General features: G+C 42.9%; 1 protein-coding gene across 1 annotated transcript in view; it reads left to right on the top strand.

Annotated features, from left to right (window-relative positions):
* The first annotated feature begins 819 nt into the window (after nucleotides 1-819).
* TMEM11 (transmembrane protein 11) overlaps nucleotides 820-11,392 on the top strand; it is an 81,488-nt gene continuing 70,915 nt past the window's right edge. Inside the window, exon 1 of the mRNA XM_086940862.1 lies at nucleotides 820-913. Coding sequence (XP_086796988.1) covers nucleotides 867-913 — 47 coding nt within the window. The 5' untranslated portion in view covers nucleotides 820-866. The remainder of the gene's footprint in view (nucleotides 914-11,392) is intronic.

Genomic DNA, 11,392 nt, shown 5'->3' with positions numbered 1-11,392 from the left:
GTCTAATAGTAGCTTCAAATCTGCCTTTATCTTGTGGTTCTATCCACTTACAAGAAGAGTGGGGAACCAGGAGAAAGTTTGTTTGGGACAACTTAGCCACCCCACCACTGCACTACACTCGTTTAGCATATTAGAAAAATGCAAATGGTTAAAAAATGTATGCTGTTTTCATTCATATTACTTAACGTATACACATGCATTAACCGAACTAATGTAATACCTACATAAAGAAGAAACACCTACTTATAAATGCTAGCGTTCCATGGGTCAGCACAAATTAAGTAAAATCCATCATACAATCATGTAGAAGTCTCAACTGCCAATAAAGACATCATGGACAGTACAAGTGCTGCCCAATTTTGTGTCTTGATATTTTAATGGGGAAAACTGTGGCGTTGTGCTCGTGGTGCATCCTCTGGTTACCATAGTATAAGATGATGCACCACATCCACGGACCCTTCGTTCTTTACAAACACAATTTTCGCTAACAGTTCATGATCAAATAACGTGGGGTAATAAACGTAAAAGACGTATGAATTTTTTTTAGAGTCGTCAATTTACTTAATAATTTCGTGTCATTTTTGTTGCAACTGTTTTCCGTTATTTTGCTATTATTTCCTACGAGCAATGCCCGGTATGATCTAGGAATATTTCCCAGAAAGCAAACCTCAGTGAGGCACTCAAACTACATTTCCCATGACGCAAAGGGATTCAGCAGACTAGGCAAAGGATCCTGGGATAAGTAGTTTGCGTTTCTGGTGGTGCCATTCACAGACATAGGCTCGGCCCTCGCTTAGGACTTCGTTTCCCACGAGCTCCGTGACGCGGCCTACTCCACGGAGACATTTGCGGGCCGACTCTCCAATATGGCAGCTTGGGGAAGAAGGCGGCTGGGAACGGGCGGCAGGGAGAGGTGAGGTGACGAGTGCTAGTGGATTAGGGAGCCGTACAACACTGGCATCCAGGGCTGGGAGTCTTCCGCTTGTGTGCATGGTCGAACTTTAGGGACTTACGGTTAGACAAAGACGGACAATTATGGCCGAGGTCGTCGCTTTCTCTAAGGGCTGCGGGAGTGGGATTGTATGCCCTGGCGGGAGAGATACTGATTGACCCTCACAATACGGTGTCCTAAAGGGACGGACAAACGTGCACTGATACGATCCCGGGTTGTCCTTCCCCTTGGTACTCACCTCTTTCTTGTTTGTGGCCTCCTTCTACTACTGCCGCTCCCCTTTCCTTACTTTGTGCACCCCTCTTCCTCCAGTGCCATTTCTCCCCACACCTGAGAAGTTCCTCGTTAAACCCTCGCCTATTTCTTGAAGGCCCACTGTGCCTCAAAACGCAGCCAACTTTGGAATGCGCTTCTCAATCTCCCACACTTCCCATGTACCATTTTATATACCCAATGTTTGTTGTCCATTCATATGTCCTGTTTAATCACGCCGTTGACCTCTGCCTTTTTTTGGTGTCACTTTTCTCGCTCGTCGATTTCCCTTCTTCCCACTTAAGGGGTGTCCTCTTTTGATATCCCCACACCCTCTCACAGCTAGGTTAACCCATCGTGTCACACCCTCCGTATAGTATTGGGACTAGAAGTTAACGGCAAGGTGCACTGGGTCAGCCCACTTTAACCATTGGTTAACTTCACTGTGAGTGACTGTGTTCTACTTTCTCACTATATCACTTTCGCATACAAAGTAGTTCCCAAGGTGACTGATGGCAGTGTATGCTTTTGGAGATCCAAATAAATATTTTTCACATTTTAGATACATTTTTCCTGTGTGTATGTATGTATGTATGTGTATGTATATATGTGTATATATGTGTGTGTGTATATATATATATATATATATATATATATATATATATATATATATATATATTTGGTGCGGGCACAACACCCCGCCCTCTCAACATAAAAGTAATAAAAAGAGATGCATTGACCAAGCCAAAACACTGACAGCCAACACTTTAACTATTGGTTTTGCCAATGTTTGTATGATGGACCCTGGTGTGCTTAAGCTATTCTAACTGTATTTAGAAATAAAGTGTGCATTAGTGTATTGTTAATTGCATATGTGCACACAATTTGCCAGTATAAAGAGTATTTTTTTTAAAGGTTTCTGTTGAGAGATAAGTAGTGCAGGAGCAGATCGGACATTTGATGTATTTTGAAAGGAAATAGTTTTCCAAGATTTTAATTTTCAAGGGTTATTAAATGGGCATAAACAGGTTTACCAGAAGCACTCCCAATTCAAGGGAAGCACTGTGAAAGTTAGCAGCGCTAACACAAAGATTCTACGAATTTCAGGAAGGTGCTTCTTAATATATTGAAGTCTTGGATCATACACGTCGCAAAGGAATGTTTTCATGTTATTCTGATGCAGCCCATATTGGGGAAACTCACCTTAATTTGGTTTAATTTGGACAGACTGGGAGGTTCAACTGCTCAAACGTAGATGTAAAATAGTTGTTAACATATGTATATAGAGAACACAAAAATATGGAGGTAGATAATAATTTTGACCACTACCTGTGTGAATTGTAATTAGATTTACTTTAACTATTGCTTAAACATAAGTGGTTATCGCTTACATCATTTTGTGCCTACCTATTTTGCAGGGATATTCCAAAATGACTATATCCACTCCTGTGCCACCCTGCCTCGTACCTTCTGTTTGCCTTAATGTAATACTTGCGGTACAAAAGGGGGTGGTGTTGGACGGAGCATCTGAACCAATCAAATACTCACACCCAGTTAACAGATCTGGGTTTAATCCATCACTGTTCTTTAGCCCACTCTGCCACCCCAGTTCAGACATGGCCATATGCAAATCAGTCTGACCCTGTGCCTCATGGGAACAGTCCAGCCCGAACTGCCAAGCCATGCTTTCCCTGGACCGGAAATAAGCTTCCTAGGACTGGTTTCTGGCATTACAGCCATCTTCAGCCAGGCTTGCTTGAATCCAGTGGCAAAGTGAGCAAGGGACTCACGTCTTTTGTACCGCTTAACGTAATACTTGTCATTACTCTTTGAGTCCTAAACTTAATCTAAACAATGTTCAATTCAATTCAATTATTCTTTATTTCGATCATTAGAGATCATAAAAGATGTACAAATAAATGCCACCATTAAAATCACGGGAAATAAGCTCAGTGTTTTAAAATATACAATTCATAATTACAGTCAGATTAAAATAAATACATTTTTGATTTAAGAACCGGGAGTTCATACAGCATTAGAGTTCTTTATAATTCTTGCACGTAATCTCCACATTGCCGTCAGAAATTTCGCCATTACGAACACAGTTGGAGGTGTTAAATCTGTTTTGAGTACTCTGTAGGCTGGGGCATAAGTTCGGAAGCCCAGGTTCCTTAAATAGGGGACCAGCCAATAGCTCCTGATTTTGCTATAAGCTCTGCAAAAGAGTACCACATGAAGATCACTTTCCAGTTTATAGTTACATGCTGGACAGTTCCCCGAGTCCAGATTGCCGTCCCAAGATTTGGTAAGGGACCTCAGGGGGAGAGAACCGTACCTCCATTGCATAAAGATCTTCCTTACAAACACTGGCGTCATACCGTCTAAGACGTACTCAGGACTGTAGGAGTCTTTTGCCTTGGTAAATGTATCGGTTAGGGATCCTTCCCGGATAGAACTCAGAGATTTCTGGAGCATAAAGCTGTAAAACACTTTAGAAAGTTCTTTCCTCGGGAGCCTTGCTGACATTGCTTCCGGATTGGACCATAACTCTGGGACTCCGAGGGTCGTACACATGTCCCTGATGTACTTTATCCATGGGATTTTAGCCACGTGGATTGATCTGAGAAGCTCCTGCAGTTCGCTTCTATAGTGTACCAGATCCTGGCTGCTCCACAAGCGCCTCCAGTAAGTCAAGGGTTTAAGGCCCAATTCCTCCGTAATTGGTCGTAATGCCAAGTCCATTCTTAAAGGGAGAAGAGGAGTGCTCGGTGGAAGAGCCGCCAATTGTCTAATGAAGTTGTTTTCTGCAACCTGTATGGTCTGTAACGGTGTATGTCCCCATAACTCAGCCCCATAAGTAATGCCTCCCCGAGCTTGTGCTTTATAGATATGTATGGCGGGAGCCAGTGGGCGAAGAGGAGATTTTCTGGCGATTCTTGTAATGGCACCAGCCCTCTGAATTAGTTTTGTGGTTGCTTTTGTTTTGTGTAGCAACCAGGTCAGGTTCTGGTTTAGGGTTATGCCAAGATACTCAATTACATAGACTCTTTCTAGGGATGTGGATCCCAGGCGGTGATTTGGGCAGCTTTTGGGTTTGTGATTAAGAATCTTGAATTTGGTCTTGGTGGGGTTTATTTCTAATCCCCTTTCATTGCAGAATCCCAAGAACCCATTCAAGACTCTGTAGCCCCATTGGTGTTTTTGACAGCAGCAGGGTGTCGTCCGCGACATAATCGCTGGCACCCTGCTGCTGTTTAATCGTGGCGCATCGATATTAGGGATCCTGCTCAAGTGCTCTATCACCCCGTTCGTAAATAGGCAGAACAGGGTCGGCGCCAACACGCAGCCCTGCCTTACCCCTCTTCGGACAGGGAACCTATCTGTCAGCCTACCGCCCTTTCCATATCTTACTCGGTGTACATTTCCTTACCTGCAACCACCTTTTGATACAATCCTAACACTATATCTTACTTCAGTCCTAACCATAACTTTGTTATACCATCTTTACTCTGACCCATCCTCTAAAATTAAATCACCCTAAATCTCTCACTTTACCTTATGTCTAACCACACACCATAATTTAGTCTGCACCCTAAATATAACCCATACCTTTTTTCAAGGTTTGTCTTCGTTTTTTACCTTTGTGATAACATTATATTATAGTTTTCTTTTTGTAGTCTAATTGTACAATTTTTACTTTTTTTGTCTCTTTTGTTTTAGTACTCCTTCTTTACTAATTATAAACTTTTTTACAGAAAACCTACCCTTGCTACCGATTTATTGGCTGGTGTGTTTTTATGTTTCTTCTGGGATGTAAAACTATTATTTGAAGCTTGAGCTGTCAAAACCTCTCTCGTCTGCCTCCTTTTTGTGTTAAAAAAAAAAGTAAGGGTTGGGTTTTTCTTCAGTTCCGTCAAACCACGCAAAAGGGAATTGGAGAAATACTTGCTAATAATCTAACTCACTGGCAATTGCTCTGGGTAGCATCTCAACCCATCATTTTTCTCATACTGGCCCACTTTAGACTTCGGCCTACCTTTTCCAAATCAGTAATGGCCTTGCCCCTCCAGGGAACAATCCACCCAAAACTACCAAGCGAGTCGCCCTCCAGAAAGGAACCCAAGAAACCCCAGACCAGCTTCATCCCTCATCAGTAAGGCTTTATTTGGGTCTTGTAGCACAGTGAGCAAGGGATCCACGTCTGGGCATACCTCCAGTCACGCAGGGCATATATCAAACATACAAGGTGATAGGAAGAATGCTTGCATATAGTCTAAACCACTGAATCTCTCTGGGTAGCATTTAATTTTCTATGCCATTGTTTATCAGAATGGACTGTTCGCACGAGAGCAGGGGCAGTTCTGATCTACATAATGCAGGCCTGTGTCTAGAGTGGGATTAGTGGATGAAAAAGGATGGGTTGTGTTAGACCTGGCATCTTTTGGCTTGTTTCCCCTGCCCTTTTGCTTTCTGACCTCCTGCTTTGATGGTATGCTGGACTTGGTTGTGGCATGTTGTCTCTGTTCACTTTACCACTACTGATCCCTCTGTACATTGTTATTGATTGGTATTTCCAGGATTGGCTTATTTGCTTTACTAGGAAGTCCATAGTATTGGGCACAGGCGTGCCCAGGGCCTATAAGTCAAATGCTACTAGTTGGCTTCTGCATTGATTTTGCCACCTACACAAGTAGCCTTTCAAATGTGTCTCAGACCTGCCACTACAGTGTCTGCGCATGCAGTTTTAAACTGCCATGTCGGCCTTGCAAGGGGAACTGCTTTCCAGGCCTCGCCCTTCCCTTATATTATATGTCACCCGAAAGGAAGGCCCGAGGCAGCCCCATGGGCAAGGTGCAGTGTACTTAAAAGGTAGGACATGTAGTGGTGTGTTTTTACATATCCTGGTGGTGAAATACTGTGCATTTCGTTTTTAATATTGAAAGGCTATCTCATTCATGTTTTAATATGGGGTCTGGCCGGAAATACCTTTCTGGTGCAGATTGGCATTGGAAGATGATAGAAGTTGGAATTTTGGGATGTCTGAGCTCACAATTTATTAAATACACCTTTTAGTAAAGGTGGTTTTTAAATTGCATGTTTGAAAATGCCTCTTTGGAAAGTGTGCATTTGCTTGCTTAACCGTTCTGTGCCTGCCTGTGGAATTCATGTCTGCTTTAGGCTGACAGGGGCTGTTTGTGCATTCACTCCAGACACTCACACAAAGGGAGCTAAGGTGTGCCCTGTATATTATGACGGATCTCCCTGAGCTAGAGTATGGGAGGAGTTGTCACTGACACCTGAATAGGGCTGTGTCTATCTTTCACAATGCTGTCTCAACCCCCTGTAGTGTGGCTGGACCAGGGAGAACAGAACTGGTTCTAGTAAAACAAGAAATATTTTTGTTTGAAGTTTTCCAACTTCAAAGACTAAAACTGGTATAAGTATTGGGGCATTGACCCATAACTTTTTAGTATTCTTTTGGACTAAGGAACCTGCCACGAAGAAGAGCTGGAGAAGCTGTCAGGTGGGACTTCCACTTTGCTGTGTGATTTGCTTTGTTGGCCTCCTGCTCGCTACTTCTATCTTGGTCACTAAAAAGACTAGACTGAACTTGCTGCAGCTTATTTCCTGAGTTTCTCCTAGGGCTTGAAGTAGAGCTTGCCTCCTGTTGGAAATCTCAGGAACATCTAAGTCTTAAAGTTCATCTGCCAACAGTAATGAGAACTGTGTGTTTTGTGCTGCATTAGAAGAAAAACAACTACGACGCCCACTGCCGGCTCCGTGATCTGAATGCACCGCCCAAAGCATCGCCCACTTCACAGTACAACCCTTGTATCACCGACGCCTTCACTGCCGCTGCTTGCACCATGACCTGTGGTCACTGCACCTCTCATTGCCTCGCTTCACATCGCCGCCCTGGTATCACCAACAGTACAATAGTGGGTGGTACACCCAGGTCCCGGTCATTCTAGGGTTTACCCTTTCATGTAACGAATAACTGGTATCAACATCGACGCTCCATGCCACCATCGATGCCACTGCCTGCACCGTGGCCTGTGGGCACTGCTCGTGAGGTAAATATACACCGCCCTTTCCCACACCACAGTCCTGGACCACAGATGTCGGCGCCATCCCTCCAGCCGTGTCCACGGACGCTGCTGCTTGCAGTGTGACCTGCGGGCACTGCACAAAGCATTGCCCCTCTTTGCCTGCCTCCCCAGTTTATTTGTTCATTTATTTAGGAGCATTCAGATGTTTTGACTTTAAAAAGTAAATTTGGTTGCGCAGATGAAGTATGAGCAATGGCACAGTGATAAGAGCAGAGGCATGACCACATGAAGCTGTGTGTGGATGCATACGCGTTTGCCCCCCCCCCCCCCCCCCCACAAAAAAGCAAATATGCCATCATTGCAAGTCCTGTTTTAGTGAAATCACGCCCATCCTTAGAGATGACTACCTCTCAGCCATCTTGCCTGAATGAAAGTTACAAATGCATGCACCCGTAAACTACAGCACCAATTTGAAGTATACGGGTACAGTTGCCAGACAGCACACACGGAAGTCTGAATACCCTGGCTGCCCTCTCAATGCCTTGGCTCCACCTTGACTCGTTCCACATAAGAATTTGGAGAATCCTATGACCACCCAACCAATATGAAAGTCCAGGAGCCAGTAAAGAAGATTTTGAAGCCACTGTCTGTCAAAGTAACAGCTGCACATATTCTCAGTGAAGGTTGATAGCATGAGGCATCACACCTACACTTACCAGATTTTGCCAATTCTTATTTTCATCATATCTGCGAGAACTCCTGTGTGAGGGTGGGATGGCCATCATTGTCCCAACAAGTTGACTCTCATATCCATCTCTTAATTTCCACTTTAGTAAAGCTAACCTTTCGATACATTATTCAACCACACACTTTTAAGTGGTTTTTAAATAGTGTACGTTGGCTGGTTACCTGGATCTTTTGTGCTTTTCCTTGCAGACCTGCCAGCAGTGTGGTTTCGTCCGTTGTCAGACCATGTCCAATATATTGAGTGTTATGGTGCTGAGCATTTGGGTTTTCCCTGCAGCTGTGTTCCTGATATGTGGGGATGGCAGCTTTCAGGTCAAACGTAGGAGGCCAAGTTGTTTTGCAGGTGTAATTACATGGCATATCTCAGTGGGGAATAAGCAGTTACTTAACCTGCTGAAATCATGTCGGTTATAACATTTGTCTGCTTGGTGTCTTAGAAGTTCTTGTGGTGTACAGAGCACAAGTGCACCTTGCAAGGTATTATTAGAGTGGTGGCATGGGGTCGATGTCGCTGCATATATTTCTGGGTTGGTTGTCTGGGTAGTCCTAGAAATAGACACAACGTAACTGGAAACAAATGAATCACCTGCACACACCAAAAGGTACTGAGGCACAAACCCACCCCTTCCTAACATTACTATCCACAATGACCACTCCCTTCCTCCATACCAGTTGATGACCTTCTACCCTGAGCTATCAGTTGATAAACGACTCATAGGTGTAGCAGGCGTCTCTGTACCCGACACTCGAAGGAGTGATCTAAACTGGGCTCTGATGTGCACATACGTACTCCTCTTAGAGGGCTTCAGCATTAATGCAACAAACCATTCACAGACGAGGCTTGAGTGAAAAGCGAGAGAGGCAACTGTCAGAACTAAGAGCTCTCTAAATGGCTATTGTTGCACTTAAAATATGGCGCGTAATACCAAACCAATACTGATAGTTGAATCTCCTGTACTGTTATATTAGGGATAAAGTATCCTCTGTCGTACATTATAAGGATATTGCAAGTCCCGAGGAGTTCCATAGCTGTATGGAAGAATGATACTGGAGGCAGAGTTCCTTTATAAGGTTATGTAACTGCGAGGTGCCTTGCCAAGGGGGTACTTTATTTCAGATAACACATGTCCTCACCATCACCTTTCCCACAAACCACTTAAAACCTTGGACTCTTTCATAAGAAAGAGCGAACCTGTTTGAAAACATGAAGAATAAAAATTAAACCTTTGCTGCAAAATTAAACCTATAAAAAAAACCCGGTTATGTGTTGCAATCCGATAATAGAAACAGTTGAATGCAAGTCAGATTAAAAAAAAAATGCAGTAACTCGAAACTTATAGAAACATTCAGATAGATTCTAGCTTTTAAATATCTAAGGAATGAAACAAATAAACATTCTCTCTGCTTTTCATTGTAAGATAATAAAATGGAGCAGGAGGAAAAGAACCATCCCTTTTTTATGCTTTTAACAGCTGCTCCATTCATGCTCTGTGACCTGACCTGCCTTTCACATTGGCTGCTGTCAGCAGGCTCCATGATGTCAATACTAGACTGTAATAATTTATAGCTGAGTTCAGACATCTTTTCTTTATGATTATAAAGAAATTAGCCACTGCCGTTTATACAGGGATTCCAGAATCCCCCGTATTATAATGTTCTATTGGTCAAGTCATTTTGTTGGCTCCTGCACAATGCACGTTTTGACAGTGGTCTGGCCTTCTAGTCTTCTTGCGCCACTCCAGTATTGCCACTATCGCAAACAGGAGTCCGAATTGTCCAGCGAGGATGTTTATTTTGTTCTGATTAATCTACAGCTCTGCCTGGTGTGAGATCGCTCGATCAATGATTAGGTGTCAATACTGAAAACAATATTTCATTTGGCTGATCAAGTTAGGACTTTTCATTCTCAGTCATAATATTTTCTTCGTGTCGCATCGCTGTAAGCTTTGAACAACTGGTATGAGGGTGGTGGTGACAGAACGCGAGAAACCGCACGTGCACAGCATGCACGCATGCAGCGTCGGGGGAGTTCTTGCTGGCTGACAGCAGTAACAATCCAAAACACAGGAGCCACGGATCTTTTGCAAAGGTCATATCATGATATATATATTTTATTTTTTTTGCTTTTCCGGCCATATAATTTTTTTTTAATTCATACTCTGCTTGAAAAGAAACATATGGAATCCATGCTGTATCCTTTTCTGTAAAGATAAATGCCGCTCTTTCAGTAAAACCATTTTTTGAGTGATCAGTGTGGCGTCTTTTGTGAACACATCTCCCCCAAAAATGTGCCTCAATAACTTAGGACCACGAATTCCATGCTTCTAAGAGGGCTTTTCGGAGTTTTGGATGAAGTACTGAGTGCACTGTGTAGCGGCTAGCTAATGCGCAGTTATGTTGCCATGTGCTGTTGCCGTGCCCAGACAACATTCATATATATTTTCTTTCCTTTCTGCACACATTGTTGCGATTTATTGCCCTGCTACTTATCATTTTCTAAGCAGGCCTTTAAAATTCGTCATTCCTTAAAATATAGTGTAGCTTCGGTATTAATTAACCACCGACGGGTTTAACAAAACCTTCTCCAAATGCAGATGTTAACAAACAAACATCTCTCATTTACGGTTCGTACTCTTTTCTGTGATTTAGTTTTCTTTCCAGAATAACGTCCTACATATTTTTCTGCATGTATCTGTTGGAACAGTAGCAAGCACTTGTCATAATTTATCCAGCATCGATAAAGGACAGTTTTTGTTTTGTTTTGAGAGTTGTAATTTCCGTTAAGGCTCCGTTTTGATGTCCTTAGACAGCGTTTTTGCATCTCTACCAAACTACGGATTTGAACTTATTTCGTCCTCTTGGTCGAGGCCTGCTTTTCGGTATTTGTTGAGGAATGGACCCAGTGACTGGTATTTATATAGATTATATAATATCAAGAAGTATACTGTCCAAAGGAAACGTTGTGCCTCATTACAGTGAGGTTAAGCACGCGAAAGAGATACATAGGTACTGGAATGTACAAAGTAAGGGAAATGGAGGAGCGCGATTGAGAATTTCTGCCTGGCCACTCCCCAGTTTAAAAAAAATAAAATCTCCCCTCTTGGTAAGTTTCATTGATTAGATGATAGTTTTCTCTACACCTAGCCTTTGTAATCTTACAGCAAGTCAAGGTGGGGGAGGTTTTGACTTCAAGCATTATCACCTTTTGAAATAATTTTTTATACATTTTTGCTGAAAGGGTCCCTCAGTTATCCATGGAACCCATTTTTCGCAGTCCGGCATTGCTGAGTGAGTTTACACTCCTTTTACGATCTCTATTTCCACAGATCACATTAAATGTGCTTCAGCTGAGTTTACCCCTGGGTTAAGTGACAAAGTAGTGACCAATTTA

Source organism: Lissotriton vulgaris, chromosome 10, assembly GCF_964263255.1.
Source record: "Lissotriton vulgaris chromosome 10, aLisVul1.2, whole genome shotgun sequence".
Classification (NCBI taxonomy): Eukaryota; Metazoa; Chordata; class Amphibia; order Caudata; family Salamandridae; genus Lissotriton; species Lissotriton vulgaris.
This window is presented reverse-complemented; position numbering and strand designations above follow the sequence as displayed.